The sequence below is a fragment of the Anopheles gambiae genome, chromosome 2 (assembly GCF_943734735.2).
Source record: "Anopheles gambiae chromosome 2, idAnoGambNW_F1_1, whole genome shotgun sequence".
Classification (NCBI taxonomy): domain Eukaryota; kingdom Metazoa; phylum Arthropoda; class Insecta; order Diptera; family Culicidae; genus Anopheles; species Anopheles gambiae.
The window spans coordinates 20,710,040-20,725,652 of record NC_064601.1 but is presented as its reverse complement, the minus strand read 5'-3'; the positions used below and the strand labels follow the sequence as shown (position 1 = coordinate 20,725,652).

The 15,613-nt window shown below is 54.2% G+C and overlaps 7 protein-coding genes across 12 annotated transcripts in view; 3 read left to right on the top strand and 4 right to left on the bottom strand.

Annotated features, from left to right (window-relative positions):
* Positions 1 to 4,698, bottom strand: part of LOC1273552 (regulator of G-protein signaling loco) — a 40,678-nt gene extending 35,980 nt beyond the window's left edge. For all 4 annotated transcript variants that reach the window (XR_009764863.1, XM_061645080.1, XM_061645078.1 and 1 more), the window contains exon 1: positions 796 to 4,698. Coding sequence is in view for 3 of the 4 variants with exons in the window: in XM_061645080.1 (XP_061501064.1) it covers positions 796 to 3,837 (3,042 nt within the window). In the remaining variant the exon portion in view is untranslated. The remainder of the gene's footprint in view (positions 1 to 795) is intronic.
* A 43-nt stretch (positions 4,699 to 4,741) lies between these two features.
* On the top strand, positions 4,742 to 6,480 carry LOC1273553 (pseudouridylate synthase 1 homolog). The gene is made up of 2 exons (XM_312543.4): positions 4,742 to 5,561; positions 5,639 to 6,480. Exons 1-2 carry the CDS (start codon positions 5,009 to 5,011, stop codon positions 6,439 to 6,441), a joined length of 1,356 nt encoding a protein of 451 aa, XP_312543.4. The 5' UTR covers positions 4,742 to 5,008; the 3' UTR covers positions 6,442 to 6,480.
* On the bottom strand, positions 6,463 to 7,631 carry LOC1273554 (MYG1 exonuclease). The gene has a single exon (XM_312544.6). It carries the CDS (start codon positions 7,629 to 7,631, stop codon positions 6,555 to 6,557), a length of 1,077 nt encoding a protein of 358 aa, XP_312544.4. The 3' UTR covers positions 6,463 to 6,554.
* A 244-nt stretch (positions 7,632 to 7,875) lies between these two features.
* Positions 7,876 to 8,787, top strand: LOC1273555 (large ribosomal subunit protein mL66). The gene is made up of 2 exons (XM_312545.4): positions 7,876 to 8,267; positions 8,341 to 8,787. The coding sequence occupies exons 1-2, from the start codon at positions 8,168 to 8,170 to the stop codon at positions 8,724 to 8,726; spliced, it is 486 nt and encodes a 161-aa protein (XP_312545.4). The 5' UTR covers positions 7,876 to 8,167; the 3' UTR covers positions 8,727 to 8,787.
* Positions 8,788 to 8,797: 10 nt separating this feature from the next.
* LOC1273556 (COMM domain-containing protein 2) lies at positions 8,798 to 9,920 on the bottom strand. Of its 3 annotated transcripts, none has more exons than XM_061645083.1 (4): positions 9,781 to 9,920; positions 9,589 to 9,718; positions 9,444 to 9,521; positions 8,798 to 9,367 (listed from the first exon to the last, which is right to left on the bottom strand). In XM_061645083.1, the coding sequence occupies exons 2-4, from the start codon at positions 9,653 to 9,655 to the stop codon at positions 8,826 to 8,828; spliced, it is 687 nt and encodes a 228-aa protein (XP_061501067.1). In that variant the 5' UTR covers positions 9,656 to 9,718; positions 9,781 to 9,920; the 3' UTR covers positions 8,798 to 8,825. The 3 variants fall into 3 exon arrangements, with proteins under 3 accessions (XP_061501067.1, XP_312546.5, XP_061501066.1); XM_312546.6 differs by having other exon boundaries at positions 9,800 to 9,896; XM_061645082.1 differs by having other exon boundaries at positions 9,795 to 9,859.
* A 604-nt stretch (positions 9,921 to 10,524) lies between these two features.
* On the top strand, positions 10,525 to 11,501 carry LOC1273557 (uncharacterized). The gene is made up of 2 exons (XM_312547.5): positions 10,525 to 10,713; positions 10,782 to 11,501. The coding sequence occupies exons 1-2, from the start codon at positions 10,616 to 10,618 to the stop codon at positions 11,425 to 11,427; spliced, it is 744 nt and encodes a 247-aa protein (XP_312547.5). The 5' UTR covers positions 10,525 to 10,615; the 3' UTR covers positions 11,428 to 11,501.
* A 58-nt stretch (positions 11,502 to 11,559) lies between these two features.
* On the bottom strand, positions 11,560 to 15,559 carry LOC1273558 (cullin-5). Its single transcript, XM_312548.6, has 5 exons — positions 14,712 to 15,559; positions 13,118 to 14,640; positions 12,918 to 13,038; positions 12,160 to 12,843; positions 11,560 to 12,077 (listed from the first exon to the last, which is right to left on the bottom strand). Exons 1-5 carry the CDS (start codon positions 14,721 to 14,723, stop codon positions 11,940 to 11,942), a joined length of 2,478 nt encoding a protein of 825 aa, XP_312548.6. The 5' UTR covers positions 14,724 to 15,559; the 3' UTR covers positions 11,560 to 11,939.
* Between the last annotated feature and the right edge of the window lie 54 nt (positions 15,560 to 15,613).

The window sequence follows — 15,613 nt, the reverse complement described above, 5'->3', positions numbered from 1 at the left end:
TCAACACGCTTCAAGACGCGCAATAATGGTCGACCGGATGTGGTTTTAATACTGAGTGCAACTAGCATGTCACCGGCGGTACGAACCCGACGGACTCAGTGCCGCGAATGCTGCTGTGAGGGTGTGGATATAGTTAGCCATATCCCCCGTACCCGTCGGAGGATTTCCACGCACAGTCACAACCAATACTGTACACACCAAGGGGAAGAGATTACTCACGACGATGCTGAGTCGTCGTCGTCACACGACAACAATCTAGACAGGCTTTGGCCGACACAAACAGCTCTCTTGCTCCGTCTCTCGTTCACTGATTGTTTTTGTGTACGGAGATGTACCGCGGCGATCAACCCCTAGCATAGTACGTCACGAATGTTTGTATTGCATTCTTCGTCATTGGATTTTCTAGGAACGGTATTTAATAGAAAGCAGTTAAGCGCAGCTAAAATAGATACAGACAAATCACATTACATCATGGAACGGCGTACAACCCGATAATGCCCCTTGGGTAAGTAGAGGAGCGTACATAAAGTTGCTTAAACGGGGTGGAAAATAAAGAGGGTCCTGTGTAAATACGTATAAATAACCACCTGATTCCGTTCAGGGCCGGTACGGCTGAGCAGCATGGGGCTGCACATAACATTACTAACCAAATGGACCTTATTTGTCAATTCAGATTACATTGAATCCCAAGACCTAACGCGGCTTATCAACTATTGCCGAACTAAAGAAACTCGTCCAGAGCAACGCACATCAACAAATGATAAACATATCTTCTTTTTGATGTAACACACTTACCTCATCATACCGCAGATCCGGCTCGCTGTACGTTGCCTCCAGAATCTTCATACCGCTAAGCCGCCGTTCACGTTCCTTCTTTTTGGCCGCCACCGCCACCAGCTCGCCCTCGCCGTAGCACACGTCCGGCGTCACACTTTTACCATGCTCGACCGGCTTCGATCGATCCTCGCCCTTGGCTCCGCCGAAGCTTCCACTTCGCAGCTCCTGCAGGCTGCCCCAGATGGCGGAAAACCCACCGCTCAGCCGTTTCGTAGCCCGGCTTTTTCTACCGGGCGTCCCACTGCCATGGAGGACGCTTTTGTTCGCCCCATGCCGTACACTGTCCTCGCCGTCGTAATACATCTCACCAACGCCAACACTAAGTCGCTTATCGCCGCCGCCGCCATCACCTGCACCACTATCGCGTGCACCACCATCAGCACCACCAACCCCGGAGGAGGAAAGGGTGGAAATGTTTTCGAAGCTTACCGATATGGGACGCGGCAGCCCAAACACTTTCGGGCTCAGTTTGTACGCCGTCATCTTATCGCCCCCGCGGCGACCGTGTACCGATGCGTTCTCGTCGGCCGTCGGTGCCATGCCGTGTATGGCGGCCAGCTTCCCGTTGCCCGCCTTCGCCGTGTGCGTTGTGCACGCTTTCTTGGACCGTTTCACCGGCTTCAGGGGCTGCAGGAACACGTGCTGGTTGGAGTGGTTGCTGTTGCCGGCAGACCGACCGACCTCATCGCTAGCGGTTCCCGCCGGTCCCGTGCATCCGGAAGAGATGAGCGTCAAATCGTCGATCGAGAGTTTCACCTTCAGCCGCTCGTACGCTTCCGCATCGAGCAGCATCCGTTCGTTGATGTCTTCGTCACCGTCGGCCGGTTTCTTCCCGAGCGACAGGATCATATCGTCACAGGACCGGGCGGCCAGCAGGCTGTTCTTCACGTTGTCATTGTTGTACCGTTCCAGATCGAGAAACAGCTCCTGCATCGGCGGCACATCGATGGCACGTTCTTCGACCACATTGCCCTGCTCGTCTAGCGTGCGACCGCCGCACGTCCACCGATCCTGCGCCTCCTCCTGCTCCATCAGCTCGGACGGCTCCGCGTCTTGCATACAGTTCAAAGCATTCTCCTTCGTAGGTGACCGATCCGGGGAGAACGGTTTCGGATCGGGTCTGGCACGCACCGTCAGCCGATCCACGAACGGTGACATTCCGGACGACGTCGATGGGAAGCTGTAGTCGGCCGATTTCGATTTGCCGTGCGAAATTTGCAGCCCACTCCGCCCAGAAGGACCCGCACCGTCCGCAGAGCATCCCGCGCCACCCATACTCCGGATGTTGCGTATCGGATCCATCTTCGGCGGAATCTCGTTAATAATACCAACCGGGCGCAAAAAGGGATGCGATTTCCGGCAGTGTGCTCGCACGTTCGCTATCTGCTGCTGCTGTAGCAGTCGCTGCTGGGCCGGACCGAGCATACCGGGAAAGTCGACCAGCAGTATGCGGTCCGAGATGTTGCGGCAATCGTTGTGAAACCCAATGCCCGAGTCGGAATTGCTCGACGTGGTGGTGATTTCGCTGTGGTTGCTCGGTTGCGGCGAGTTCGCCGCCAGCATGTCATGCGCATCCATATCCATCCCCGCCCCGCGTGGGTTAAGCCGCGGGTCCGATCGATTGCGCGGGAAGCCACGGGCGGCACCGGCAGCGTCCAGATTCAAGCTCCTAGCGACGGGCGGCTTGCCGTACCCGCCCGGCCCACCGTCCGCTTTGAGCGGCGACTTTAAGCTGTACATGCTGCGTATCAGGTTGACCACGTACTCCGAGTTGGAGGGAAACTCGAGGCACAGGTTCGTGATCGGATCCTTCGTGCAGACGATGCGAAACAGGGCCGCCTTCTCCAGGTGCACCTCGTGCTCGACCAGCTTCCCATCGATCACAAACACGTGGCAGCTGTTCGAGATGACCACGTCCTTGCGCGGGTGGCTCAGCACATCCGCACTGTCGCACATCAGCCCGTCGGCGTAGATCGCCGACGTTACCAGGCCAAAGTAGCGGTTGTCGCTCTCGCTGCTGCTGCTAACGTAGCTGAGCCGGGCCGAGGCGTACTTCGCGATCAGATTGTTGCTCGTGTTGGTCAGATTCAGGCAGGAGGGCAGTATCGTCATCAGCACCGTCGTTGGGTTGCGCTTCTCCTGCCGCATCTTGCGGATGCAGCTGCGCACCGTCTGCAGCTTCGAGCTGGTGGCAATCTGCTTCGGCATCTCGATAGTGCCCAGATAGCCCACGATCGCCTGGTACTCGAGCGAACCCTCCTGCCCGGGGCCCTGGCCCGAGCCGGACGGGCGCACCAGCACCGCTTCGTCGCCGACCGCCCCTCCCAGCTGTACCGAGCGTACCATTGCACTGACGTTGGAAATATCACAGCTATTGCTGGCATTCGGGCTGTGGATCACGTTGTACGCGGTGGTTGCTCCCGGCGGTGTGGTATCGTTTACCACGCACTCTTCCGGTCCATTTTCCGGTCCGCCCAACAGTAACGGTTTGATCGGGCTGCTAGAGCCCGCTGCAACCATCCGGTCCGGCGGACCACCGCCGGAGCTGCAGCCCTGTGTGTTGGCGCGCGAGAACTTGGTCTTGTGCGGGTACTTGGGGCGGGTGCGTTGCTGCTGCGCACCGTGAAACAGGATGTCCTCGTCCGAGCTGTCCGAGTAGTAGTTCTCCGCGATGGCCATGCGTATCGTGCCGTGCGTGGTACCGATCAGCTGCACCACCGATTCGTGCGGCAGCTTCGACACGTTCAGCCCGTTGACCGAGATGAGAAAGTCGCCGGCGCGCAGTCCGGCCAGATCGGCCGGCGATCCCGCCACGATGCAGGACAGGATGCAGGGCTGCTGGCCGGATATGGTGAACCCGAACCCATTCGAGCCACGGTTCACTTCGACCGTACGGTTGCCATAGTTGGATCGTTTCTTGCGTCGGCGATGCGCTGCACCGCCACCGCCACCACCGCCTCCACCACCACTACCACCACCGCCCACTCCTCCTGCATGCATGCTGGATAGATAGGGCTAAAACTCCTTCTGCACAACCTTCTCTTAAGCGTCCAAAAAGTGTCTTGTATTCTTGTACGGGACTACTGTAGCATCGTTCACTGTCCGAATTCAATCTTCCTCGATGCTGCTGCAACATGCAAAGCAGCCACTCACATTCCAATCCGCTATTTGTACACAACACTTCCTGCTTGCTGCGAACGGTACCATCTCTTGCGCTCTTGATATTGCTCGTATTATTTGCTTAATGCTGTCCGCATTCCTTCACCACTGGGCGATGATGCCATTTAACCGAGAACAACAGCGTCGTGACCCGAGCGCAAATTCCATTGCCGCGGACGATGATGCTGCGTACGGGGAACGCTCGCAGCGGAGATGCACCGATTTCCCCCCCAAATCCGCGGATCAACTTTGCCACTGTAGGGCTCGTTTGGCTTAGAAAGTTTTCCACTGCCCAACCACTCGCGATCGGATGGGTTTTTTTTGCCTTTCCCTCCTGTGGAGCTGCTCGCTGATCGTAGAAAGCTGTCAATTATGAAGCCAGCGCGCAGCCTCCGCGATCGATCTTCTTGTTCGCTTCGCTTCTTTTTCTTCCTCCTCCTCCTCTGCAATTCCAGCTCGCTTCTTGTTCGGGCGGATGTGAAACGCTAAATTGGCTGCCGCGCTACACTTTACAAAACAACGAATTTTCACACACTGCGCGTGTTTGCCGCACGGAATGCACAATTTCAAACGTTTTAACGCACTTTTAACAATGTCCTGCAGTACGCTAAATCCGCTTGGCAACGGTTTGTCCCTGCGAAAACAGAAGATTTCGTTACAAACGTAAACAAAACGAACCCCCTTTTTTCTTCTTCTTCTTCTTCGGCGTCGGTCACGGTAAGCACACGCGAAAGGTGTGTCTCTGACAGTTCGTCTGGCCTCGCGTTTGACGTTTCACGACCGTCGCCAGCACCTCCAAATCGCTGCGAATTTCCCTCGCCGGCGACGTCGCTTTTAAGTACTTGTGACGTCGGTTTTGACGTTTCGCGACGGGAAAAGCTCGCCTGGTGTGCGTGTGTGTTGGTGGCCAAAAACATCCGCCTCCCCCATCCCCCGCGGTAACTTTGTCAACAGAAGAGAATCACGCACCGGCACACGACCGGGCGATCGTTCGCCGTGCATTTTCCGCTCAATGTTTTCGTGCTTCCGGCGTGCCGTTGCAGTTGCAGTAGATTTTCACCGTGCCACAGCACAGCTCACGCAACAGTGCGCACGGAAGCTGTGCACAGCGCCCGCAATAGACGACGGTGTGAGGCAACGTTTTGCGGCCGAACTTGCGGCCGCGGTGGAAGTGAAACTAGCGGCCAAAAAGCAAGAGGCACAGAAGCGAATGGAATCGCGCAAAACCAAACAGGAGGTGCAGCAGCGGTACAATGGTGCGGTCAAGCGGCGCAAGTGGGAAGATCCGCCCGAGGATCCGGAGGCGGTGAAAAACTTCGATCCCGCGTCGCGGGTCAAGCGGCGCAAGAGCATCATCCTGCTCGGGTACTCGGGCGTGAACTACTTCGGCATGCAGCGCAATCCGGGTACGAAAACGATCGAGGAGGATCTACTGCGGGCGATGCAGAAGCGGGAGTGGATCAATGACGAAGGGTTCCGGCAGCCGCAGCAGATCCAGTTCCAGCGAGCGGCCCGTACCGATAAAGGCGTGTCGGCGGCCATGCAGGTCGTGTCGATCAAGCTGCGTAAGGAGCATGCCCCGATGCACCGCGTGTGTGAACCTCCCACGATGTACACAATTAATCGTTCCGCTTATTTTTAGCTGACAATCTGGACATTGAGGCACTTAACTCCGAGCTGCCCGAGGACATCCGGGTGTATGCGGTGAAGCGCGTGACGAAAGGATTCAATTCCAAGACGAACTGCGATGCCCGTACCTACACGTACACGCTGCCGACGATAGCGTTCGCACCGAACGAGGAAAAGGTCGACATTCAAACGTACCGTCTGCCCGCGGAACGGCTGGCTCGGGTCAACGAAGTGCTTGCCCTGTACGTGGGCACGAAGAACTTTCACAACTTTACCAGCCGCAAGGAGTTTCTCGATCCATCCGTGAAGCGGTTCATCATGTCGTTCGAGTGTGATCCACCCTTCCTGCCGGAAGGATCAACGGCAGAGTTTGCTACGATCAAAATCAAAGGGCAAAGCTTCATGCTGCATCAGATACGGAAGATGGTGGGCCTAACCATAGCGGTCGTGCGCGGCCTCGCGGAAAGCGACATTATCGAGAAAGCGTTTGGCCAGGAGCGGTACGGCATCCCGACGGCACCCGGGTTGGGGCTTGTGCTGAGCAGAATTCACTACGACAAGTACAACAAGCGGTACGGCGAGGACGGTTGCCACGAGACGCTCGAGTTTGAGAAGGAGGAGCCAATGATACAGGAGTTTTTCAAGCGCCACATCGCATCGACCATCGTCGAGACGGAGCTGAAGACAAACTCGATGGTTGAGTGGCTGGAGAAGCTGCCGCTGCACAGCTACGAACCGAGGGACGAGAGTGAACCGAGCGAATGGAAACCACGGAATAGGAAAGCTTCCGACGATCAGGATGACGATGACGAATAAAAACAACTGGCCTTGTTATACTGCAATAGGCAAACACTATCGAACAGCATTGCTTCTTTCTTTCGAATGTTTTATTTCCATGAACATGTTTAATGATTCTACGAAACCCGTGCTCATTCGTCTTCCTTTGCCGCCAAACTAGCTATTGCCATCTTGAGCGCACCTTCACGCGTTTTGTTACCCCCAATGAAGCCGGTCTGGTGGCAAAAGTTCGATCCCGCAATGCCCGACACCTTCTCTAGCTCCTCGTCCCGTACTCCGCGCCACGGTTTGGCCAGAAACTTGCGACACACAAAGCTGGCCGGCTGCAACGGCACGCATATGACGCGCCAATCGTTTTCCTTATTGCAGTAGATCACGTACTTGGCCTGCCCGACCAGATTCTGCTCCTGCTCCAGCTGATACAGATGCTCCTTCCACGGGCACGGTTGTTCGAGCTCTAAAATCTCCCCCGACTCGTGCAAAGCCATCCGGTTGGCCAGCCCCTTCGACACAATATCGCGTGCCGGCCACCAGCAGCTGGCGTAGTACGTCACCTTATCGACAAACTCCAGTCCCACGTACGCTTTGGCCTTCTCGAACCGCTCCAGACAACCCGGCGCTGGCGTCGGTTCGTTCCATCGCGGATTGAAAGCACCAACGCGCCCGCTCAGATGCGTCGAAATGTTGTACCGTGGCTCGCCGCCCTCGAACATCGGAACACCGTTGTCGATCGCGTCGATCTCGCTGATCAACCCATCGTACACCTTCGTGTAGACCGCCCGCAAACATTCGGCACTCGGTTCCAGGTTCAGCTTTTGCTTCAGTACCCGCTTGATCACTTCCTCGCCGAAGTACGTGTACACCAGGCCGGCGGAGCTGAGCCGAATGTCCCACTTCACGTTCAGCTCGGGCCGAAGCGACCGCAGCGTATCGTTGAACGATGCCTGATGGTGATCGTACCGGTGCCGGGCCCGGTCAAACGTGGCCCCAACGTCCACCACTATGTCACACTCGTCCAGCTTGCTCGTGTCCCGCGTGCGGATGATTTCGGCCGACGCGTACTGGGGCAGCTGTTGCAGCATGAAGCAAGCCAACACTTCGTCGCAGTGGAAAATGCCATCATGTGTACCGATTTTCACCGTGCCCGAAGCCGGGGTAGAAAGATCATCCTTGAAGCGCTTGGCCTGCTCCGAATCGTTGGATGCCATCGTCCTGAGTTGTTTGATCGTTGCACGTTGCGGGAGTTTTGAGCCGGAGACGGAGCGCAAAGCGGAGACGAAAATGATGTTGGCTGTGGAGTGAACGGAACCCACTAAAATCCGACCTAGTGGAAGCAACATTTCAGGCAATTTACCTATAATCCGGTGTTTACAGTTTAGTTTTTGTAATATTTAAGCGAAAATATAAATTTAAACATAACCTCACTTTCTTCCCTTGGGTTTGACAGCTGCAGACTAGTGATGGGTCATAAGAAACGCACCCACGGATCGGAATCGCTTCCAAGCCTTGCTACTCCGGCTCCGACTGCTCCAGACGGTTCCAGACGGCTCCGACCGGTTCCGGCTGCCGACTAGCGGCTCCGAACGGCTCCGGTTGGCTCCGAGTTCGGAATTTTGCACCTACCTTCCGGAACCGCTACCGATTTTGACGGAGTCATTCGGAAGCGATTCCGGATTTTTGTTCAATTTACCCATCACTACCGCAGACCGTCAAAGAATGAAAACAAACAGTCCAAACAACGAGGATGGCTCTTTCGGCGTGGAGCAAATATTCGGCACTGAACAAAATTACCACCAATATTCTGCGAAACTTTTCGCTCTCCTCCGTTAATCAGCTAAAAGAAAGTAAGTTTAATCGGTTTTGCCATAAAGGCTCGCGCGGTAACAACACTCTTAATCCCACCTCCCTGTTCCACAGTCAAAGAGGTTACCGCTAACGATACGCTCGTGATCAAAGGAGAGTATGTTCCGTCGCCCCGGCAAGACACACTGATTCCGCAGCTGCTTGAGGCGCGCCAGAAGGGCGAACGGTTCTGTCCACAGTGCACGCTCGGGCTCGAGATTAAGCACACGGATGTGCTCATCCTCAGTCAGTACGTGCGCTCCGATGGATGCATGTTGCCGCGCCGCATTACGGGATTATGTAAGCGACAGCAGCAGCGCATGGGCGCGCTGGTAACGATGGCACAGAAGGCCGGCCTGATGCCGAACCTGAATCCGGGGACCAGCAAGCGTGATCCCAAGCAGCGCTACCAATGGAAAAAGTACAACAAGTATTTCGATGAGCAAACGATTAAATGTTAATCCCGCTTTCCCCGCCCTGAACGAAGGATAAAGCGTAGCGCATTTTTTTGAAACACTCTAATCGTGGAATGTGCAATTGATGGTGGATTTATTCGAGGTTTAGCTCGGCGTTGGCTTAACATAATTCCGAACGCGACGGGTACGCGCCTCCAGCAACGCCTGCTCCAGCACCTGTATCATGTGTTGCAGCATGGCCGGATCCGTTTCCGCCAACACCTCCCTCCGGGTGGGCGGTTGCTTCGTTGCTTCTGTTTCCGGCGCATGGTCCACCGGCTTGGGGTGCAATTTTTCCCTGTACTCGCTTACACACTCCGTGTCGAGATGGAACTTCATCTTAATAACCGGCGTCGCTTGCGATCGTATCGTGCGCGAAGCGATACGCCCCTCGATGCGCCACTCCAGATCGCGGAAGTAGAGCTCATCCTGGCAGGAGGCGCGCAACACATTGTCCACCAGCGTGCGCTTGCTGGTTATGAATTGCCACAGTATTTCGGTTTGCTTTTCGTTGATCGTTTCCAGCGCCGCTTGCACGACGGTATGGAACTCACGCTCCGAGAGGGCGAGCTTGGTGCTGTCGATAAGCAGTGCGACAAGCGCTTCCAGTGCACCGCGCACAGTTTCGTACGTGGTTGATAGTTTTTCTAAAACAAAACAAAAAACAAACCGAGTTCATTGTGTGATGATGGTGGTGTAGAGTAGGAGGAACACGATCCCTACTTGCGGCAACGGTGCATTTCTTCTCGTTGATTCCCGAGTTTATGTACTCGATGGCAAGCTTGCAAAACTCAATCAGCACTGAAACGGTACCAAACATCAAATCATTCGTCACTATGCGAACATTTTGTTTGCGTCTTTACGTTACCTTCTTCCGGTTGATCTAACAAAAAGTGCAACTGTTTTGCTTGTTCCGGTCGAATTAGGCGAGCCATTTGTGGGAGCTACGCAGCTCGATCGCGAGCAAGATTGATAAGACCTTTGGTTTATGTTTTGCACTGTGCGGATAGAACAAAGAGAAAGGAGGTCAGTATAGATGTTTATTGATTTTTATACTTACATTTTAAATTATACTTTACTGTAAGATGAAATGGTCCAAAAAAGGCTGTTTACCCTTCTGTTTGCGATGCAATCTTTAGCCCAAAAGCAACAACAAATCTTGCACTTGCTAGATTAAGCGGTGGTTAGACGTGTTCACCCAACCCAATTGACTAGTGGTGGGAGCTCGGTATCGGACCTACCCGATTCCGTAGTTGAATCTGGGATCGGCTCCGGAATCGATTCCAGGATCAGAATTGGCTCCGGAATCAGAATCGACCTGGGAATCGCAATTTGCACCAGTAACGGAATCAGGATTGACTCCAGAAATGGAGTTAGCTCCAGATTGAAAATCAGTTTTTGAATTGAAATAAGAAGTGTGGGAAGCGAAATAAATCCAGGAATCTCGATGTGAATAGATCATTTACAAGTAAATTTTGATTCTTTGCCGCTATCGACACGTAGCATCATTGGACCCAAACGCTTATTCCTTTGAAGATGCCGAAACCGACTCCGTTTCGAAACCAATTCTGATTTCGGAGTCAATTCCAATTCCGGAGCTGATTCTCATTCCGGAGCCGATTCCGAAACCGATTCCGATTCCGAAGCTGATTCTGATTCCGGAGCCGATTCCGGAACAAATTTGGGAGTATCGATTCCGGAAACTAATTCCGGACCTACTATTCGGAATCGATTCCAGAAAACTTCGGAGCTAGCAGGAATCGATTCCGACGAAATCTTCATTTTTCCCATCACTGCAGCTGACGTTTGCCACAACAACCGACTGCTGTTCGTTTTTGTTTGTCATTCCCGCCGGTCGTTCGTTGTGCAAAAATCGCAATAATTCGCTTCCAACGATGAGCTTAAATTTTGGTGAAATTGTTGAACCATCCACCCGGGCCTTTTGGGACGATTACGATGAGGAGGCAGCGGAGGAAGAATCGACCTTCGGCACGTACGTATAAGTCTTGAGTACTGAACAATTGTAATCCAAAATCTAACCCACGTTGCGTTCCATTACAGTTTGGAATGGATTTGGTACCACAATCAGGAAGAGTCGACCGATGAGCAGGAGATGCAGAAAACACTCCAACACCCGTTCCATTTCGTTCTGATCGAGGGCCAAAAGGTGGGCGGATTCGTTGGCAAGGTGTTCCAGAACGGCCAGTGCAAACCGGTCTGCCAGCTGTCCTGCGGCACGGTGAGCGTGTTCCATCTGCCCGCCGAAAAGCTGCTGCTCTGCGTGTCGGAAGAGCTGGAGCCGAATCTGTTTGGGCCGATTGCGCAAAAGCTGTCCCGCTGGCTGGAGGCGGCGGAAACCGTTTCCACTGTATCGCTGCAACCGGCCGTCCTGTACAAGGGGCTGGCCGAACACGAGCAGGAAAAGGTTTGCTTCATCAAGGTGCTAGGCGGAGCGGGGGCGGAAAGCTCGCTCGCAGACGTTGGACCGCTGGAAGCGCCGAATGTAATCACGGGTGTGGCAGCCGGTGCCGCAAGCTATAGGAAATTCAGCGGAAAGCCGGCCGCCATTTACGGCTGCTATCTGGACTCGGTCATACTGGATTCGGTATCATCTGCACCGATACTGCGACTGCTGAAGGCACTCCGTGTGCCATGTGCCGATCGGTACGAGCTCAAGTTCAAAGCGAGTTCGAACCTTTACATGTAACACGCGTGTCGTGCCGGTGGTGGATAACGGTTTTGGGGGAAGGTTTTCCAATAAATAAATGTAATTAAAATGTATGTCATCAAATTTTAAATAATTGTCCATTGAAAGAAACAACACACAAACACGGGCAAGTCTATTTCACTTTTTCTCTTTTATTACTAACTGTTTTCAGCACATCAGGTTCGGAGGTTCGGAGGCTGATTACGATGATATTCCACTGTAAGTGTTCTCACCTCTGCCGTGTTAGGTGACGCGTATATCCACTGTAGAAAATAAAACAACAACAAATAATCGGCTCCACGCCAAAGTGAGTTCCCGTGTCCTTCCCCCTTGGAAAAGCCCCCCTCTTCCTTACGCCTGTGTGTATGTGTGTCTGTGGGTTCAGTCATCAAAATCAAATTGCTAATGCTATGCCGGGCTAAGATGTGCCCGCGTGTTTTTCACCATTTCACCGGCACCTTCACAGTTGTATGCTGTTACTTGTTCAATCGCTTGACGCCTTTGTCGACGCCTTACGCCATATAGATGAAGGTGTTGATGTCATCGTCATCTCGCCGCATGTACTTATGCTCTATTAACCATTCCAGCTGCTCCTTGATCATTTTCTTCGATGGCAGGAACATGTTTTTAAGTATATCGACCAGTTCGGCCTGCAGTAGAAGAAGAAAAGCACATGAGATGAAATCCAAGCAAGCAAAGACAAACATTCACCAAAAACCAAGCAACCCGTACCTGTAGCGCAGCATTGCTTAACCGTTTGCGCATCTTCATGATCTTGATGATTGCCTCCTGCGTGCGCAGTATTCGTAGCTGCACGATCGACTGATTGTCCTCCTGCTGCGAGCGCTCCGTGCTGAGCTGCAGCCGGCCCACCAGATTCACCTTACCGCGGCGCTGCGGTTTGCCGTTCTTGATAATCGCAAACTCCTGGTTCACCCAGAACAGCGTGTTCTCCGTAAAGTCCTTTGGATTGCTGATCGCCGGTTCGTACACGAGCAGCTGGCGCTTCAGCTTGGGAAACGCGACCAGCGACCAGAGCGTGCGCCGCAGCTCCGGATCGGGCAGCTCGGTCGCGAGGCGCAGGTTCTCGTACGAAACCTTCTCGTTCGGGCGCTGGTTCCACGCGAACAGGACCGCCATCTGGAATGTCGTCACGTCCAGATCGAACCGGCCCGTGTTGTTGGCGAACGTGATCGTGCCGTTGCTCATGTGATGGTACCACTGGAGCTTCCGGCCCGAATGCTTCTTCTTGTAGAACTCTTCCACCTCCGGAATGTAGTCTTCGAGCTCGAGCGGCAAACTGACCGACACCCGCTCGGAGCCGCGGGCCCACGCACCGGCATTCAGGATCTTAATGTTAATCGCATCGTGGCGCGTCGTTTGCGAACGGAACTGAGTATTCAAATCTTCACTAACCTGAACGTGGGGAGAAATATGAATTAATTTCCAATGCTAATGACCGCTATGCACTATTCCCCGCGAGTGCTTACCTTAATATCCTGAAACATTCGAGCCAATTTATTCACATAATCCGCCGGCATACCAACCTCCCGCAACCATTCCACCATGTCCTCCTCTTTTTCGCTGTCGGCGCTAGAGTCGAGAATGAGTCTGGGGGGGAAAACAGGAAAGGAAAATCCCCGTTGAAGCACGCATTCCATGCACCTTTGGTGTAGCACATTACACTTACCTGCGCGTTAGGTGAGCCTTATGGTACCGCATAAAGACATCCTTATTGCTTACATACTTGAGCACCAGCAGTACGTCCTTGAGACGAGATTCGATCTCCTCGGTGGTCAGCCGCTTGCTGAACGGTGTCCGCCGCAGCAGCATATCACAGTAGTTGGCCAGCAGCTCGGGACACTTCGACTCGGGCGTCGATATCTTGATGCCGCGCGCCATCGCCGTGTTCGACGTCGGTAGCTCCAGCTTGAACAGCGTAATGTCGTTCACGACCGTCTTGAACGCTTTGTCGCGCGCGGTCAGAAACCGGGGATCGTCGTTGAACGCTTCCTTCACCAGATCGCTGAACCGGCGGAACAGCTTCAGCAACCGCTCGACGTACTTCTCCGAATCCTGCGTAATGATATCGGCCGCCGCCACCATGTCCGCCAGCCCCGCCTGCACGATGTGGTTCTCCAGATCCCGCAGCATCGGATCCACCCCGCCCGCTACGCGATCTAGCAGGCGAAACATTAGCTGCAGCCGCTGCGTTTCCCGTGCCTCGATCAGTGGCGCACATTCGGCCAGCAGCGTCGGCAGGTGGTCCCCGATCAGCACGGTGACGCAGCACTGGCCGAGGGCGGTGATGCTGCCCGGCTCGAGGTACCGCTCGCCTCGCGCTTCCTCCTCGCGCAGCTTCGCGTCCGCGTACTCCATGAAGCTCTTCACACCGTTCGTCTGCAGCTGCTCGCTCGCCTTCAGCCGGTAGAAGGCGGACGTGGCGTGCAGGTAGGCCGCCTCAAAGTTCTCCCTATAGATCTCCAGCTTGTCCTCCGTGTTGGAGCATAGATTGACGTAGCTTTCGCGCACACCGATCACGAGCTGCGAGTCGAACGCTTCCCCATTGCGCTCCGCGTGCACCAGCTTCATGGCGGACTCCTGCAACCGGTGCTTGATGTTCATGAAGATGCTCTGGTTCCACGAGTCCAGCATCAGCTTGCGCACGATCGAGTCTTCGGCGTGGTTGGGCTTTTTCGAGGAACTGCTGCTACTGCTGCTGCTGCCACCACCACCACCACCACCACTGCTGGTACCCGCTCCGGACGCACAGGCCGACGAGTTGTGGCTCGAACCGGCCCCCGTTACCGTAGCCGACGAGGAGGAGGCGGACGACGAGGAAGCGCCACCGCCGGACGACGAAACCGAGGACGACGAGCTGCCCTTGCTCTGCAGACAGCTTTCGAGTTTCGCGAACGGCAACGGCAGGTAGTTGCTTTGCGTGAAAAACTTGCGCCACTCGACGATGTACGCCTTCAGCAGGGCTTGCTCTTCGCGCTGGGCCAGCACGCGGCACTGGGCCTGCTTGATGTACGCCACGATGTCCTGCTGCAGGCTTTCGTGTATCTTCAGCGGCCCCTTATCGTCCCACAGGCACACCAGATGCACGGCGAAGAACAGCTCCTGCCATTCGGACGGTGTGACGCGCTCCTGCTTCAGCAAGCTCAAAACAACGGGCCGCATGCTGGGCCATTTGTCCTCGAAGGTTGAGTTCTGGAGGGAAAGAAACGCGTTAGCCATTTGCGCATAATTAGATTAGAATATCGCATCGCTACACGATTTACCTTTTGCATCATTTTGAATGGTTAGTTTAGTGGCAATCTTATCTCCTTCTCGATGTACCGATGGGTGGTGGGTTTGCAGTCGATTACGAATGGATTCCAATGTTTTACAACCGTGCTACAATCTTCCTACTATGCTCGTTTCTCATAACCATCGCAAACGGGCCTTCCAACGATGAAACGGAGCAATCTTTTTCCACCTTCACAATGCCGACCGAAGATCTACTTACACAGCTAACTAATGCACTTTTGAGGACACACAATCTCCACCGTAACCCTTGCACCTATCGCTAACCTACATGTGGGTCGGTCTGTTTTCCGGGAGGGGGTGCAACTTCTGGTGCACAGGACAATTCTACCCGACGCCTATTACGTGGTGGATGAGTTTAACAGCAGGCGGATGCACTCAAATTCATGCGTGTCATGATGCTTCCGATTCGCTTAGCCGCTGCTCACCTTGAAGACGTACCGTGGTGCCGGAATACGAAGAGAAAGTTTTGCGACCCGATAATGTGGAACGTTGTCGCGTTTTTTTTATTGGCTGTTGTGTTGCTAATCAATGCTGCTCCTTTGCCTCTCTCTCACACTCGAGCAGCAGTGGTTAAACTACGGCACAGACGCGAATAAAGCAAATAAACACTAAATAACGATGCAAAATGCCACCAAGAACATGGCTATTCAGCCGGCGATAGTGAGAAGCAGCAGTTAAAAGGTTGTTTTGCTGAATTGCGGTTAAAAACTGCCAGCCCGATTGGTTCGCGTACGAGCCGGAGCGATTTTCAGTGAGCACAGCGTTTGGGTATTTTTGGAGAGGGTGAGGAAGCGGGAGAAGGGGAAGGGAAAATTCACGAATGACAGATGACAAGCCGTTGCGCACGGTGGGATCGCTCTCGTGGCTATCGACA